The 19,056-nt window shown below is 33.6% G+C and overlaps 1 protein-coding gene and 1 pseudogene across 1 annotated transcript in view; one reads left to right on the top strand and one right to left on the bottom strand.

Moving 5' to 3' along the window:
• Emc2 (ER membrane protein complex subunit 2) overlaps nt 1-19,056 on the top strand; it is a 46,436-nt gene that overhangs the window by 12,390 nt on the left and 14,990 nt on the right. The window contains exons 5-7 of the mRNA XM_026384546.2: nt 1,068-1,125; nt 15,658-15,743; nt 15,896-15,955. Of these exons, the coding sequence (XP_026240331.1) occupies nt 1,068-1,125; nt 15,658-15,743; nt 15,896-15,955 (204 nt within the window). The remainder of the gene's footprint in view (nt 1-1,067; nt 1,126-15,657; nt 15,744-15,895; nt 15,956-19,056) is intronic.
• On the bottom strand, nt 8,276-8,536 carry LOC113179810 (U6 snRNA-associated Sm-like protein LSm5 pseudogene; annotated as a pseudogene).

Here is a 19,056-nt window from a genome sequence, read left to right as displayed (position 1 = left end):
TTCATATACCCTACTAAGAAATTTCAACTGAGAGTAACAGGAAACCATTATAAGAATTTAAGGAAAGAATAACAGTTGGATTTGTCTGTAAGAACATTGTAATATGGGTGTGTAGTGAGTAGTTTCAGAAAGGAAGCAGTTTTGAGATTGTTGCACTAGAATTATAAACTGTAGCAGAGATTGTAGAGAGAGTAAGATGAAAAGAAATTGAGAGGGTCAGAAAATAGGCTACCGATTACATTTTAGAAATGAAAGAGAAAAAGAAATTAAAAATGCCTTTTGGTTTTCTATCTTGAATGTTCAAATGTTATCTACCAAATGGAAAAAAGGAAAAAAAAAAGTAATGAGGAAGAAATATTTCTGGTAGAAAGACTTGTTGAGTTTGAGGTATTTGATAGTTAGCTGTGAACAATGAGAAAGTTGAACAAATATTCTGAGAGAGGTGTCCATGAGGAACAAAACATAGAAAATAAAGTCTGTTTTCAAAGATTTATGTTTGTAATCGTAGGATAAAAAGATGAGTCATACCAGTGAGAATGTCATCCAGCATGATCTATTCAGTAAGAGTATTGAATATATTCTTATGGTTTGGTGTCTTCAATCTGTAAGGCTTTTCTAATAATCAGAGTCATAGAAATGAATCTTCGTCTGTTTACATTATCATCTGTTTTTGCCTCTTGTCCCCTTTTCCCATTAGAACCATTAATTTGGACATAGGTGTTTGTACTGTGTATTACTTATTAACATTAACATTTCTGCCATGTCCCAGGTTTGGTTCTGATGCTTGCTCTATCTCTTCAAACAGTGTTGCTAGTTTTTACCTTTGTATTCAGACCAAATTCAATCAGTGTTTTTTGAAGTTTTCTGGTAAGTATTTTATATACAGTGTTTTTTTATTTAAAAACTTAGACTGTAGTAAACTTTCCCTTTTAAATGCAGATGAGAAGACTTGGACATAAATTATGAATGCAGTTGAAGCCCTGCCAGTTAAATCTTTTTCTGTATTTACTATTATCACTGCATTTTAAAGATAATGACTCTCGATTTTCCTTTTTCTTTTTAAATAGATATGATGATGCTGTACAGCTATATGATCGAATTTTACAAGAAGACCCAACTAACACTGTAAGTTGGCAAATTGTCCTGAGGATGATCTAAAGTTAATTTAAAAGATAAAACACTGCTCTTACAAAAGTAAGAAATAGTTTCTGTTGATAAATTTCTGTTGGTTTATCAAGATACTAATAAAAAGTAAAATTGGCCAGGCACTTTGGCATAGGCCTGTGACTCCAGTGACTTGGGAGGCTGAGGCAGGAGGATCACAAGTTCAAAGCCAGCCTTAGCAACTGCAAGGCACTAAGCAACTCGGGTCTCTAAATAAAATACAAAATAGGGCTGGATATGTGGCTCAGTTTTTGGGTGCCCCTGAGTTCAATACTTGGCACTCAAAAAAAAAAGTAGAAAAGCAAAGTTTTTGAATCATTTTCGAATCTTAACTGTCTTATTAGCTTGCCATCTTGGTTAGTATTGGTTCTTTTAAAGTCTGGTAAAATTCAGCAGCATATCCATCCAGTCTTGAGCTTTTCTTTATTTGAAGGCTTTTTTTTTTTTTTTTTTTGAATTTCGATACTTATTATTAATTTATTTTGGTTTATTGTATTGATGATATCACTTTACTATTTCTCATTTGCACATCTTCTTGTATAGTCTAGTGAGCTTTATTCTTTTACATCCTCTCATGATTTTGTTTTATCTTTCTTCTTCTGAGTATAGAATTCCCTTAAACATCTATTGCAGTACTGGTCTAGAGGTCATGAATTCCACTCCCCCCCCCCACCCTTAATCTGTGTTACCTTTAAAAAATTTTATTTCTTCCTCAATTCTGAGGTATAACCTTGCTGGGAGTAGTAATCTTGGTTAGCAGTTATATTCTTCCAGGATTTGAAATATATTGTCCTGTGCCCTTCTGACCTTTAGTATTTCTACTAGAAATATGCTGCTATGTTGATTTGTTTACCTGTGTGACTTGGTGCTTCTCTCTTGCATCTTTTTGTATTCTTCTTTATTTTGTACTTTTGGCATTATAACCATGTTGTGTAGAGGTTCTTTTTGGCCATGTCTATTTAGGGATATAAATGCCTCCTGTACCTGTATATTTTCCCCAATATTTGGGAAGTTTTCTGCTATTCTATAACTATATATGTTTTCTGTTCTCTCTAATGTAGCTTTCACCTTCTGGTATGCAAATTATACAATTGATCTTCTAATGGTGTCCTAGTGTGTTAGTCAGCTTTTCATCCCTGTGACCAAAACAACAGACATAACAACTTAAAGGAGCAAAGATTTTTTTTTGACTCGGTTTCAGAAGTTTCAGTTCATGATTGGCTGACTCCGTTGTTTTGGGCCTAAGTTGAGGTAGAACATCATGGAGGAAAGGCATGGTAGAGCAGAGCTTCCAGGAAACTTCAGGGACGAATAGCAAGTGCACATGCACAAAAAGGGGTTAGGGACAAGATACCAAGTATCAAGATATAGTCACTAGTGGCATCACAGCCAGGAAGCTGAGTGGCAGGGACATGAGATAATCCCAGTGGCATGTCTCCAAGGACTACTGTTTCAACTAGGTCCCACCTTCTACCATTTCTACCACCTCCCAATAAATACTATCAAATTATTTGTCCTCTGATGAAGTCTGAGCCTTCATAATCCAAATATTTCCCAAAAGTCTGACTTCCAAACATAACTGCACTGGGGACCAAGCTTTCAACACATCAGCCTTAAGGGAACATTCCATATCCAAGTCATAATACTCAGAGACCTTGTATGTTGTCTTTTTGTCTTGCTGTCTTACTGTAATATTTTGACAGTTGTTCTTAAGCTTTAATACTTTTTCTTCTACTTGATTATTCTGTTGTTGAGGCTTTTAACTGAGTTTTTTCCTGTGTATTGAGCTTTTGATTTTTATTTGGTCCTTTTATAAAATCTCAATCTCTTTATTGAATTTATATCCTGAAATTTTTTTTAATTCATTCAATTGTTTTCTCTTGGATTTCATTGAGCTTTTAAAAATGATTTTTATGACTACTTTGGCATTTACCCACTTCAATATCTTTGAAATCTTTTACTGTGAAGAACTTTGAGAGGTGACATATTACCTTGTTTTTTCATATTTCTGTGTTTCTGTATTGAGATTTGAGCATCTGTTCTAATGAATTTCGTCCATTTTCATGTGATAGCCTTCACAGTATGTGCCTTTCTTCTGCTAATGTGACTTGGAGTTTTGATTTGTTGTGTAATATTGAGTTTATTTCCAATTTGACTCCATAGTATAATCTTCCTATAACTTTTTTGGTTACAATTTGTGGTTTTGGGCACAGAGTGTACCATAACAGGATTAGAAAGACCCATTGTCTCTGCAAGACTTGTTAGGATGGGGATACTCCAGTACTTTAGGCACATATGGTATAGGTGGCAGAGAATGTGAGATATGCCTCTGTGTGGTTGCTCCTATTATGGAGGCATTAGCTCCCAAAGCACTATTCATAGTAACTCTATTATTTGAAAGTGATTCTGATTCTTGGTGTTCTAGGTACATTGAAAGGCTTGAAGCTCTTGTTCTTTGATCAGAGACTGGTACAGATGTAAGTGCTTCACAGGGAGGGCCAGCTGGAATCACACAGCTCCCCCTCTGTTGCACTCACTTCAGGCTTATGAGCCCTATGCACTCTGACCAGATGCAGCTGTGATTGATATAGAGGATTCACATAGATGTGATGTAATCAACTATTGTGTTTTCTCTTTCTGCTGCTACTGTGGGGTATTTGCCCAAGAACCAGACCTCAGCCTCCCTCTATCTATGCTTCTCTGGGGATAGGTCAACAGCTGGGAGCCTGTATACCTCTTTTCTTTAAGTAGAAGTGTTTGTTAGAGTTCATGCAGAACTGGGTACATGGCATATGTCAGAGCTGCAGCAAAACCTTCTGGCTGACCAATTTTGGGCAGAGTGTGTATGACACCTGGAGTATATTCTCTCAGGAGGTTTTTAGTCTATGTACCCTGGGGCATGGTGAATGTTAAAGCCATATTTGGATCCCTGGAATGATTCAAAGGGATGGGAAGAAGGAAGAAGAATTGAAACTTGGAGCTCTGGGCTGGAGAGGTTATGCAGGGACCAAGTTATTGAGTAGATTTTATCCCTGAGCCTTTAGAGCTGACTTCTGCTTGAAGCCACATGCAACTGATATTGCTCTGCATCACAGAGGGCAGCATTGCTGATCTGCTTGCTGTGCCTTCCACTCCCTTTCCTGTCATAGCCATTGATGCTTGGATTAAGTCAGAAACACTTATCTAAGCCACAACTGTCTAGTGTAGCCACTGCCCAGCCACTAAATGCAAGAAGATATCCACAGGAACCCTGAAGTATGATTATTCTCAGTTTTATGATCCCCAGAGAGTTTAGTGTCTTGACAGTAGGATCCAAGAATTTATTGAGAGATGCAATGAATTTCTTCTCTAAAGCCTGCTTGTTTTGCAGACTCCAGATCACCTGTTTATTTAAGCTGTTTGTCTTCAGTGTTCAACTTTCTGAGTCACACTGTGTCACTTTCTCTTTTACCTTTACTTCCTTGGAGGGAAGTTTCCCTTTCCCCCACCACTGGGGTATCTTGCTTCTCTTGCTTCATCATTCTCCTTATTCTCTGGAGTTCACTTAGTTTTATTGTCTGTGCAATTTCCAGTACTCACCCAAGTTACCCACCTCCACAAGCAGTTGTGTTTGAAGAACCAAACTAAGGCTGAGTCTATCTATTCTGCAATCTTGAGCCCTCCCACACCTTATTATTCTTTCAGAAACACTTGTTGAGTGTTTGCAATATGCTTGGTGCTGGAAACAGAAGAATATATTAGATAGCATCTTGCTCACACTTTTAGGGAATCAGCATGATGTAATGAACGCATTGTGGACTTATATATAAATATATTAAATTCTGATTTTTGGTGACTTACTGCATGAGGTTTGAGCCTTATAGACCTTGAAGAATGAGTATGCCTCATCAGATCCAAGTGAATGACCTGAGTAAGCTTTAGCATTAAAATACAAAGCCCCCTTAGGGTTGGAAAAATTTCTTAAGAAGATTTAGAGTGGAAGTTTTCAAATTTTTATTTTGAGGTGATGAAATGGGACACCTGCCTATTTCTTTAAAGTTGTAAAATATTCTTTTGTTAAGTAATGCATACTTATGTTAAAATTATATATAATAACAAAATAAAAAATGCAAAAACCTAAGTTAGTTTTTCTACCTCTGAGCTCAATACTCCTTCCTTTAGGTAAGCAGACACTGACAGGTTTTTTTGGTATTGAGATTCTTTTTTATTTTATTCTTTTTTATTTATCTTTTTTTTTGACATTCTTGCACAGACAAGTGTTTGCATGTGCATGCTTGTGAGTGTGTACACGTGTGTGCATGTGTTTATCTTCTGACAGGGAGATTGGTTGGAAATGCAAGTAGTGTCATACTCTGCCTAACCATGTCTTTTAAAGATCAAGCCATATCAGCACGTCCTTTACCTAATCCTCTTGAGTAACTGTATAGCATTACATTGCATGGATATGTACTCCCTGTGATGAAAAATAGTTTTAAGTCCCCTTTGGTGAACTCTTAGATTGATTCTAATATCATCCTCTCAAACAAGTGAATATCATTTGTAGGGTGAATCCCTAGATATAGTGTATCTAGGTCAGAAAATCCATACATTAAATTTTCAATTTATAATGAACACATTTTGTTAGTACATAATAGTGGGATTCATTGTGACATTCATACATGCACATAACATAATTTGCTCCATTTCATTCCCCAGTACTTCCACTTTACCTCCTCACATCCCCTTTCTCTATTCTACTAGTCTTCTTTTTATTTTTTTTAATTGATGCCTTATGATTATGCATAAGAATGTTGAACATTTTTTCATATATTTGTGAAGAAGAAGAATTCCAATTCTTTGTGCTGTCTTCATACATGCATATAGCATAATTTGGTCAGTTTCATTTTCCAGTAGGTACCTTTCCCTCTTTTTCTCTTTTCCTTGATCCTCTTCCCCTGCTGTTTTCTCTTGTATTTTTATGACTCTGTCCTTTCATAAACTTACTTTTTTTTTTCTCTCTAGCTCCTGCATATAAAAGAAAATCCTCAACCTTTGAATTTTTGAGTCTGGCTTATTTCACTTAGCATGATGTTCTTCATTTCTATCCACTTACCACCAGCAAATACCATAATTTCATTCTTCTTTATGACTGAGTAGAACTCCATTTGCATATATACATATCACATTTTCTTTACTCATCTGTCAATAGATACCTACACTGGTTCCATAACTTGGTTATTGTGAATTGCGCTGCTAAAAACGTTGGAATATACATATTGCTATAGTATGATTTCATTTCTTTGGTTACATACTAAGGAGTGGATTAACTGGGTCATGTGATGATTCCATTTCTAGTCTTTTGAGAAGTTTCCACAGTGATTCTATAGTAGCTGTGCTAATTTGCAATCCCACCAGCAATATACATGTGATCCTTTCTCCCCACATCCTTGCCAGCATTTGTTATTATTTGTACTCTTCAAGCTTTCCATTCTGACTGGGGCAAGATGAAATCTCAGTGTAGTTTTCATTTGCATTTCCCTGATTGCTAAGGATATTGAACTTTTTTTTCATATATTTGTTAGCCATTTGCATTTCTTCTTTTGAGGAGTGTCTGTTTCATTTGTCCATTTATTGAGTTATTCAGTTTTTTGGTGTTTTTTGAGTTCTTTGTGTATTCTGAATATTAATCCTCTGTCAGAAAAGTAGCTAACAAAGATTTTTTTTTTCCATCTGTAGGCTCTTTATTTTTTTTTTTTAAATTCTTGTTTCCTTTACTGTGCAGAAACTTTAATGGTATCTACTTATTGATTATTGATTTCATTTCTTGAGCTTTACAAGTCTTATTAGGGAAGTGGGTGCCTGGAGGTTGACCCTATGGTTTCTTCTAGCAGTTACAAATCTATACTTACTTTTTATGGTGGACCAGAGTGGTTGTTTGCCTGTAACCTTTCTACTTATATATTTATCAGCTTGTTTTGTTTCAATCCTTGCCATTTTAATTGGTTAGAAATGTAATCTTGTTATTTCCATTATGAGTAATGTCAAACATCTTTTAATATTGCTTAAGAAACCGTTTATATTTCTCTTTCCAAAGTGCTTCCTTGTATACATTTTTCAAATACAATTTCATATCTGTGATTTCATTCCTCATTCATTTGTCTCGAAGGAAAACTGTATTTTATACCTCTGAGTTGGTTGTACTGAGTAGTTAGAGGTGCAACAAGAGAGTCTATAGAACAAGCTGGTATGCTATACTTCAAATTTTTAGGTTTTATTCTCAGAGTATGGAAAATGAAGTCAAGTTTTGATTAAGGAAATACCTGCAGATATTTTTAGAATAACTTGTCAGCAATGTGGGATGATTTGAAGGATTTGAGAAGAGATAAATCATTTGGAACTTGTTTTATTTCAGGCCAGAGATAATGAGGATCTAAGACTAGAACAGGTAGAATTGATTGGGATAGGGAAATGAATTAAGTGTGTTTTGTAATAAAAATATTAATTAAAAATTAGCTGTGAATATGTTTTATAAGCTCTGAAGTGTGAAGATTTCATTCACTAGACCATCAGAAAGAAGTATTAAACAGGACTATTTGTAAACTTTTATTCCTTAGATTACCCCCAAACCAGTCAGTTTTATTAGGTTTTGCTTGCTTTTAAAATATAGATTTTTCCATCATTTGAATGCTGCTTTTTTTTTTTTTAGTTCAAATTGAATTCTTCAATCAACTCATGTATTTTAAATGTACTGATTCAAAATCAGAATTCATCATTTTGTTTGGAACAATTGTTTGAAAAACAAATGGTAATATAAATGAGGATGGAAACAGATATAAAATGACAGAAAAGCAAATGGCAAAACAATACAATCTTTGTTTCAATGACTACTATAGTGTAATAAATAACAGCCCCAAAGCACCTTTATTTCTTAGTCTTCAGAAAACAAGCTCATTTCTTCTTTTTCCAAGATAACCATGATTAACTTAGAAAAATGATTATATATCTTCAAAGCATTTCCCTTTAACTGGAAAATTAGCTTTAGAGAATCTTGACCTTAAATGATTTTTTAAAAACTCCATTTTGTTGACATTATAAAACAAAATGGAATCTAGCATAAGTCAAGGAAATTTGTTTACACTTCAGGTTCTTCTCCTCTAGGAACCAGCATTGTTATTTTGATTTAGTAAATTTGATCTAATTTAGTAATTCTTCCTTCTGGCATAATTTCAAACTCAGCGACATCTTCCAGTACCATATTACAAAAGTCATCAAATCCTAGAAGCATACCAGCAATTTCCTTATCACTCCCTTTATCACATTGTAAATTCTTGATTCTAACTTGTCCAGAAACTCTAGCAGCAGCAAGTGCGGTGGCTTGGTAGTTAGCTACCATGACTAAGCTGGAAGTGGCCCACCGTTTGAATGCTTCTTGAGGGGAAAAACTTAGGTCACTAGCCTCCAATCTAACTAGCATATGGTAAGCCTTCAATGAATAATTGTTGAATAATGCCTTCAAAAAGAAAGTGTTATAATTATTGTCTTTTAGTTGGTTTTATATTTCAGAAGGATTTAGTTTTTTTTTCCTGAAGTGTGAATTGCCTATTGTGATGTATCAGATATTTGAAATCTTATTTTGGTATTAGACATAACTGTCTCTGTGCCAAGGGTGAAGGTGCTTTAAAATGCCACATATTCTTGGAGGCAGGAGAATCTGGAACTGTGCTTTTCCTTTGCTGGCCGGCTAACCATTTCTTCCCAGGTCCTCAAATCTGACTACAGGGAGTACTGGATTTTATTTTGCTGGGAGACCTTAATCCTTCAATCCTTAGCCCTTCAATCAAGGGCTGTCTTTTCACAAGTAATTAGTTTCTTAAAGATGTGCCTTTCTGGAAAAATTGCTAGCTAGCCCAATTGTGTGTTATATTAGAGAAAACATGTAGTACACTTGAATATTATTTATTGTCTTTAAGGGTTTGAAATATTATATAGTTTCTTGATTATTTTACTTTAACACCATTATACATGGTTTTAACTGGGAAATTTTTATAGGAGCATAATGGTTCAAATCTAGTGTATCCTCAGAGGTAGCTCCCTGTGGCCATCTCCCCTTTTAATATTTTAGCAAAAATCACAATATCCTTTATATTCATACTGAAATTTTAAAAAATACTGTATTTCTGTAGTGTTTTCTTCCCAAATATATTTATATTTTAGTTATTATATATAATTCACCTAGAAGATATGAATTCCATGGGTCCAGGCATTGAATTTTACTTATGCCTAGTGAGGAAAAAGAGTAGAATCTGTGTTGTTGGTCAGTTAATTTATTTTTGAATGGTTGTAAATTGTTTGTTCCATGGTATTCTTTTACTAGAGTGATTTCCACTATCAAACATTGGGTTTTCAGAGAAGTTATTGTATTTCTTAATGCCTTCAGCTTATTAATTTAGAATGTTGATTAAGGAAACTGATAAACTATTTGAAATGGTATAGGCTAAAAATCTGCTGATCTTTGTGAGGGCAAAAATGGAGTTGTTAGCATTGATTAAATAATTATATAGCTTATTTAATGTTTATTAATTCATTTTTTTTAACTCGGTACAAGTAAAACATGCTCAGATAAAATAATAGTTTATATAATTAATCTGGGCTTTTTTCTACTTTACAGCCAACTTAGAGTAAAGCTGCAGCTTTCTGCAAAGCAGAAGGTGTGATAAATAAGTATAATTGAAAGGAAGACTGATAGAATTAAAGAAAATAATGATGGTAATGATAGTGATGATGAAATGCAACATTTCTTGAATATTTACTGTGGGCCCTCACTAAGCTAAGCACTTTACATATGTCATCTCATTAATTATCACCACAGTCCTCTCTAATATTATTAACTTTATTTTATGGGCAAACAGGATCATAACAAATTCAAGAGCCTTGTTCCAAGATTATACAGCTAGTAAAAAGTAAACTCTGGGGGCTGGGGTTGTGGCTCAGCGGTAGAGTGTTCACCTAGCATGTGCGAGTCCCTGGGTTCAATCCTCAGCACCACATAAAAATAAATTAAAAAGAATAAAAGAATTAAATTCTGGATAGTTAGTTAATTATTCTAAATTTATGATTGATGTTCTTAATCATGAAAAAAGAAGCAATGGCAATGAATTGGAAATGGAACATGGCAGCTACCTGTCCCCCATACACAAATTGCAGTACTTAACTTAGTCATTTAGATTGTACTTGCCTTTTTCAGAGAGTATATGAAAAACAACAATGTTTTTATTTTTTTCAAATTTTCGTTTTTATTTTTTTCAAGTATCCTAAGCATGATTCTTCATAGAGTATTATATATACTAGGGAAGTTATGATAGAAATTGGTCTTTTTTATGAGCCCTTTTTGTATGTTCTGGGTGAGTTCCAGAAGGTAAGAGAAGCCTTTTTTGAACCTTATTCTGGTTGCTTGGTCATTTTAAATCCAGGATTTTGTGTGGCTTCAGGGAAATGTGTATCACTTGACTCTGGGTAGGACACTGGATAAGGAATTGGATGGCTGAATAATAAGTGTCCATAGAACAACTATGGCAGAGAAGAGAAGTGTACAAATTCAGGAATCCTAGGATTTGCTGTGTAAGCCTAGGTTTTTGGTTTTGAACCATGTAAAATGAAGAGATGTAACTGTTACTACCTACTCCTCAAGTTCATTCCAGCCATAAAATTACTTCCTTTAGTGTCCAGGACTGTTCTGTGTGTGAATACATAAAAACTGAGATGTGTGTTTCTATTTTCATCTTAAATTTTTTTTGGTGGAGAGGTATCGGGGATTGAACTCAGGGGCACTTGACCACTGAGCCACATCCCCAGCCCTACTTTATTTAGAGACAGGGTCTTACTGAATTGCTTAATGCTTCCCTGTTCCTGAGACTGGCTTTGAACTCATGATCCTCCTGCTTCTCAGCCTCCTGCATTGCTGAGATTACAGGTGTGGGCCACCATGCCCAGCTTCATCTTAATTTTTTGAATCAGTATTTTTGTTACAATTAGTTGTATGTATATTGTATTTAAAATTTTACATATACATTACATGGCAAGACTTTTAATACCTCAAATGAGGCTTTTCTTTTCTAATTCTGTATCCTAATGAGTACTTTTTGAAGATTCATGTTTTACAACTGAAATTTTAATCATTTATAAAATGTAGAACAGTTTTTATTATAAATATATATATTGACTTTTGCAAAGATTGAGCCAAACAAAATATTCAGAATATCATTATATGTTACAGGAAAACAAAGTACAAGAAAGAAATGCAAACTAGAAGTTTATTTAAGACTTTAACATTTAGTCTACTTATTAATATTACTGTTTGTACTAAATCTTTCTGTTCCTTCTCCTTTGGTTAGTTTCCTTATCTGTATGCAGTAGTCAGTACAAAGCTGAGTATTCAAGGGAAACCCTCTGCAGCATGCCAGAGTTCTTACTCTGTAATTTCTTTGCTTTTCCGGTATTCTGTCTTATATACTCTAGTGTGTCTGGTCTTTCTGGACTCAGTTCCTTCCCTGAACTCTGTAACTCAACTAGGTTCAATCTGCTTTTCTGCTCCCTGCACAGGCAGCCTTAAAAATTTCTAAAGTTAGTAATCTAGGACAATACAAGTAGGTCTCACCTGGTTTGCTTCCCACCTCTCAGGGATCACTGTCTTTCATTGCCTGATGTCCTGTAGCTTGAAAAATAGTTATTTCATATATTTAGTCCAGCTGGTGCAGTCCAGTAGGGCAAATCTTACTTAATATTGACTGGAAAATGATGTTAATTTAAAGCATTTGTTATAAAGATTGGTTTTAATGTCCAAAACACTTCATTTTTAAAACTGACCATTACAAAGTCAATTTAATTAATTAATTTATTTTTACGTGGTACTGAGAATTGAACCCAGTGCCTCACATGTGCCAGACACTAGTGCTCTACCACTGAGCCACAACCCCATCCCTCAATTTAATTTTAATATTAAATTTGTTTTACTTAGTTCTTGTATAATTATGATATTCTTTTTTTCCACAAAAACACATAATTCAAAATAATACTAACAAATTATTTAATTAGTACCACTATAGAGTCTTCTTTTTCAGCATGTGTTATAGAATAATCTAGGAGTCTGAAATTCCAGATCCTAATTCTATCTCTTTGATGAATGGAAGTTGTGTACACCTTTATTTTTATAAAAAGTACTTTTTAATTTTTTATGTATTGCAGCATGAATCTAGGGGCACTCTACCACTAACCTACATAACCAACCCATTTATCTATCTATCTATCTCTCTATCTATCTATCTCTCTATCTATCTATCTCTTTTGAGGTAGGGTCTCAATAAGTTGTTCATACTGGCCTTGTACTTATGATTCTCCTGTATCAGCCTCCACAGTAGCTAGCATTACAGGCCTGTGCTGCTATACTTGGCTTAAAAGGACTGTTTTTTTTTTTTTAAGTCATTTTGAAAGATTAATTTTCTTTTCAACACTCTAGAGTGGTGCTTTACAAACTGTATTCTGCAGAAGACTGGTAAAACATTAGTGTGTGTTCAGCAGGGTGCCTGGTCAAATAACTGAAAAAATAAGCTAAAGTTAGGTGTTCCTTGTACACTGTACTTCATGAAATTCATATTGTGTATAATGGTATTCATTACAATGTTTTTACTACCCTTTTAGTTGTTGCTATATATATTTATTCTTTGTGTCTTATTCATTACATTTGCATACAAAATTTTCAGCAAGTTTTCACTGCATTTTTATAGTATGTTAGCTGGTTATAAATCCTGTAAGGATTGGGATAAGATATAAATAATTAAAGTAGTCTTTGCCTTTCCTTTAAAGATCTTATGGTTAGGGCTTTTTTGTAAGACTTAACCCATAAATGTTAAGCATAGACCATAGGTTGAAAAAGCTGTAGATAATACTTACTTAATTCTGTTATATGCTTGGTACTGTGTTAGCTGCTTCACAGTGATACTTGGATGCAGATGGTAATGCTGAGGTTTGAAGAAGTTAAGAAAGCTGATATGTGGATTTAAGTTACTTGTCATTTTGTTTTGTTTTGTTTTGTTTGAGATACTGGGGATTGAACTCACAGGTGCTTAACCACAGAGCTACATCTACAACTCTTCTTAATTTTCATTTTGAGACAGGGTCTAACTAAGTTGCTGAGACTGACCCTTGAACTTGTTATCCTCCTGCCTCAGGTTCCTAAGATGCTGGGATTACACACATGCACTCACCTTCCTAGCTTTTTGTTTTTAAAAGCTGGATTTTTTTTTTTTTTTTTTTTTTTTTTTGCTATACCATATTGCCTATGGAAGAAGTAGTGTCATGGAAAATGAAAGGAGTAAATTATGCTTCAAATGATCCTTGATTGGTGAAATCAGATATTATATTTTTCCAAAGAAGTCAGTTTCTTGATTATATGTTCCTCAGTATTTATAGGATTTGAGACAAGGGTCTTATTTTAAGTCCAATCATAATGGCCTTAAAATTTGAGTTAATTTCAGAGCTTTAAAGTTTGAGATTTTTTTAACTTGATGTTTATTATAATACTTTTATTGTTTTTCATAGTGGTATTATCCCAAAAATATTTGAATGTGCCTACCATGTGGCAGGCATTATTCCAGGTCTTTGGCATGAGCCAAATAATCAGGGATATGCATTCATAAAACATGTCATTTTTATTACTCAAATATTGTTAGCATGATTACAAATATTTTTCTTGGCTTTACTTGTCAGGTAATGTCTTGATTTCTCTACTCTTTTAACTTTCACTTCTTCAATCCCAAATCATTCAGTCTATACCCCACTAAGTTTAGCTCCTACTAATCTAAAGAGACTTCGGATTTTTACCTCTGTATCTTTTGTAGTGCATTTTACATAAAGCAACAAGTCTTGTATCATAATTAATAAGCTTATTAATTCTAATCAGAGTATTTTATTGTTTATCCTTCAGCATTTGAATTGAATAGAGATTGAGGGAATGCAATTTAATAATTTGTATAGTCCTCTCCAGTTGCTGACTTTTTACTTTAACCTCAGAATTAGTTATACACATCAATTTTTTTCCTGTCCCTTTGCTCATGTGTTTCTCCTGATATACCATATAACTTCCTGTTTGCTTTCCATTTTTTTGTTAATTTTTATTGTTGGTTGTTCAAAATATTACATAGTTCTTGACATACCATATTTCACACTTTGATTCAAGTGGGTTATGAACTCCCATTTTTACCCCGTATACAGATTGCAGAATCACATCGGTTACACATCCACTGATTTACATATTGCCATACTAGTATCTGTTGTATTCTGCTGCCTTTCCTATCCTCTACTATCCCCCTCCTCTCTCCTCCCCTCCCATTTTCTCTCTCTACCCCATCTACTATAATTCATTTCTCCCACCTGTTGTTTTTTTTTTCCCTTTCCCCTCACTTCCTCTTGTATGTAATTTTGTATAACCATGAGGGTCTCCTTCCATTTCCATACAATTTCCCTTCTCTCTCCTTTTCCCTCCCACCATTCATCCCTATTTAATGTTAATCTTCTTCTCATGCTCTTCCTCCCTACTCTGTTCTTAGTTACTCTCCTTATATCAAAGAAGACATTTGGCATTTGTTTTTTAGGGATTGGCTAGCTAATGTCTGTTCACCTTTTCTTTTTCAATATGGGTGTCACGTCTGGCAAGCTCTTTGCTTCTTTTCACTTCTTCCACTGTGCTACAGCCTGTGTTATCTCTTTCTTGTCGTCTTGACACCCTATATATCTCTATCATTGCCCTAACTGCATTAAAATTTTTACATAATGTGTCTTTCTCATGAGACTGAGAAAGAGGTTATCTCATTTTTAATCTTTATATATTCATTGCCTGGCATAGTTCCTGACCAAAAAAAGTAGATATCTAATATATATTTGATGAATGTATAGATTAATGGCATTGATTTTTGTATTTATTGTTAAGATTTTAATGTGAGTTTTAAATGCTTATTACAAAATGTTTCTGTCAAGACTTGTTTTATTCTTTTGAAAGACTCATAGGTAGATTTTTCTCTTAAAATTGTGAAAACATTGTCAGAAGCCATATTTGTATAATGACATTCAAGGGGCCATGGTGAGATTTTTCCCTTAATCTCCCCTATTCCTCTACTTCTTAAGATATGGATCTTATGAATGAGACAGAGTAAAGGACTTTAGGTTGGATAAAGATTAGGATTCCCTGCTGGCTTGTAATTATCAGAATCTAGATGACTGTTTATTTGGATGAACTGATGCATACATTGTATGCATCAAAAGTAAAGCATATGTGATTGTTAGAGGAATGTTTGAATTCCCCAGTGGGATGTCATGGGGTATGTTTATAAACTCACACTAAGCAGTAGTTCCACAATGGAATTTCACTGGCATTGAGATAATAATTTGCACAGTCAAATTACCTTCTTTACAAAAACCCAGGGAATCCTGAGAGCCTAATCCTTTATTAATGTCAACCCATAGGCTGCCAGAAAGCGTAAGATTGCCATTCGAAAAGCCCAGGGGAAAAATGTGGAGGCCATTCGGGAGCTGAATGAGTATCTGGAACAGTGAGTGTTTTACAAGAGGATTGTGTTTTGTTATTCTGATAAATCTTTTTTAATTAAAATGGAATTTGCATTTGATTTTCCTGCTTGCCTCCATGCTGTTCATTTACAGAATAACTACACATTTACTTTTTTCCCCCCTTTTCTCCCACCAGATTTGTTGGAGACCAAGAAGCCTGGCATGAACTTGCAGAACTTTATATCAATGAACATGAGTAAGTTGTTAAACACATAAAATTTTGTTATGAGTGAAATTGTCATCATTAGAGTGGGTTTCCAAAGAATTTGTAAGAAGGTATGAACCACCTGTCATTTTAAATGAGGAACAAAATAAATTACCAATTAAGTTTAAAAATAACATATCAACAGTTTTCTGGTTATAATGTGTGAATAGCTCTAATGAGGTCATTTGTGTTTGTTTGTTTGTGTGGTCAGTAAATTTTTCTTTAAAATATAGATAGCAGTCTTTGGAATTTGAAAGTTCTGCATTTTCAAAGCTAAGGTTATTTTTGGTGAATTAAAATTGTGAATTTTTAAGAGTTCAAATTGTTCTTACCTACAAAGAGTGTAATACTTCCTGCTGTTTAAAAATTCTGTCAATTGTATGCATTTATTAGCCTTAACACTAGAGAATTAACTCTTCCAAATATCGAAAGAAGCTTTCAGTTGCCTGGGTTAAAAACCAAGAATAATCAAGAATGTTGAATGCTATAGGGAACTTGCTTATTGGATATAAATGTTTTTGTTAGCTTTTTTATTGCTGTAGTGATAGGAGGAAATTCCAGTGTGAGGGGATTAGTGCAAAGTCTCAGTGAACATTTTCTAATATCAGAGCATTAACCTAACTTCCATCTGGAGATGTAGTTTTTTTTTCTTTTTTTTCCCTTAGTTCTTCTAAATCCGAAGTATATTACATTGTTTGTTTCCTCCTTTTTGAGAGAATAGAATCAAATTCTCATGCATGTACATGAATAGTTTACTTTGTTCTCATACTTGTAGAAGCTGAAACAGGAAATAAAATAGCATGAAGACATTTGTCTCTTGCCTTTGCTCAAATCTATGTGTGTGTCTGTGTGTGTGTGTGGGCGCGCGCACGTGCATGCACATACATACAATATGAAATAAAGGATCAAGTAGTTATTTCCATAATTTTAATAAAGGTGGGAGCTAAAATAAAAGCAGTAGCTGTTATTTAATGAAATGTGTACTATATTCCAGGAACCATTCTTTAGTTCTCTGCTGTACTCTGGCTGTCAAAGTCTCTGTTTTCAGTTAGGAAAACAGAGATGTATCTATGCTTGTATGTACACATACATACACATACATACACATACACATACTCAGTTATACATTATGTACACATATATAAACATACTTATGATTATGGTACAGTATGTATTTAAATAATAAACTGAATTTTTAGTGTACATTGAAAAAAATTAACATTAGTTTTATTCTGTTTCTAAAGCAAGGGACAGTCATTTAAATTTTTTTTTTGTATTGCTTGAAGGTTTTGTGATTAAAAGTAATAAAGGAAATCTTTTTTTTTTTTTTTAAATTTTTCAAGTTTAAAACCTATACAGAAAATTTAGAAAACCCAGTATAACTTAAGGACCAAGATAAAAGTTACTTGAAATTCTATCATTCTAAGTTAATTACAGTCTTCCTTTCCTATTTTATCTTGCTTTATATTCTATCAGAACCAGTATAGCTTAAGGACCAAGATAAAAGTTACTTGAAATTCTATCATTCTAAGTTAATTACAGTCTTCCTTTCCTATTTTATCTTGCTTTATATTCTATCAGAACCAGACACATAGTCCTCAACACATTTAAGTCCCTAAGAAATTTATTCCTAGCCTTAATATGAATTTTTGGCATCATCTTAGTTAAAGAATATATATAAAACAAAACTGTTTTTGATAAATTGGATGTTTCAGGTAGAGACAACTTTCCTTTTTTCTTTTAGAATGGTAGATACTAAATAGTCATAATATTGTTCTGACATTTATTAAATCATTCGTTCAAGTCATTTGTTTAGTCACTTACTAAATGCCTTGGTGTTTCAAGAATTAATGCTTCAAGAATTAATGCTGTCAATTCATAAATCTAAAGTGCTTTAGTTCTTTGGTAGTGTGCAGGGTGCAATTAGTTTGTTAGGCCCTTTGGGTTTGACTCTGGTACCCACTTTTTATGTCACCATTGACAACTTCATCAATATTATTACCACAGATTTTCATTGTGGGTCTAGGCAATACATATTAGGATTGCAAGCTGCCTGGAGGAACACAGCCTGGTATTCAGTTTACATCTCTGCTGCCCCAGTGTTCTCAGCTATACAGTGATGATAATCTGCTTTCAGAATTTTTGTAGGATAGAATATTCATAATACTGTTAGTGTGCAACACATAATGAGTATTTTATAAGTTAAATATTTGTGAAGCTAGAGTATCTGTATTTCAAAAAGTAAATATATCAGGCATTAATGCAAAGGTAGGTATCTATGCATATTGGTAACGAATGCTAAAAATAGCTGTAGGTAGTTTTTTTTCTTTTGGATAGTGTCATCACCTGAGAATAAATTTAAAATACCTGTATTTCTTAGTATTTCCTTTTAAATAGTAAGAATAGTTGCATGGTTTTAAACATAAAATATATTAAAGTGAATAATAATGATGTCATGGTTTAAAGCTGTTTTCCAAAGCCATTTCTGGCAATTTTCAGCAAGATTTTCATTTTACTACCACATGATTTGAACTAGTAGAGGGCATATCAAAACTAACAATCTATTATTCATAGGTTTAAAAGATATAATATAAATATAATTTAATATTTGACAGTAAACTTAAGTAATGAGAATCTTTGTAATAGAATATGTTGGCAAATATATGTCTGTGAAGGATTTTTAATGATTAGGGAGTATTTGATAAAGTGTGTAGTTCCTCTTTATGCTAGCTATTTGAACAGTTTGTTAACGATCTGTGGACTTCCAAAAATTATTTTATGTGTAGATCCAAGGTCTTAAAGTCTTTGTTATTAATAATGTTTAAATATCATGATAGTGGCCTAATTTTTAAAAAAGTAGTATCTATAAATTGTTCATAGACTGCTTTAGGATTTAGACATACATTTGTTTCAATACGTTAAAATTTTTATATTGGTATTCATGAATTTAGGGTAAGTACTTTATTAATAAAGCCATTTAGATTGTTTTGGAAATAACGTGTTTTGACATAACTAAAATTGTTTTGAAATTATTTAAAGGCATACCTAAGATAAAATTTGTGATTTTTCAAAAGTAATTTCTCCTCTTGATA

Source organism: Urocitellus parryii, chromosome 7, assembly GCF_045843805.1.
Source record: "Urocitellus parryii isolate mUroPar1 chromosome 7, mUroPar1.hap1, whole genome shotgun sequence".
Classification (NCBI taxonomy): domain Eukaryota; kingdom Metazoa; phylum Chordata; class Mammalia; order Rodentia; family Sciuridae; genus Urocitellus; species Urocitellus parryii.
Note: the sequence above shows the minus strand (reverse complement) of the source record. Positions and strands in the feature narration are given on the sequence as shown.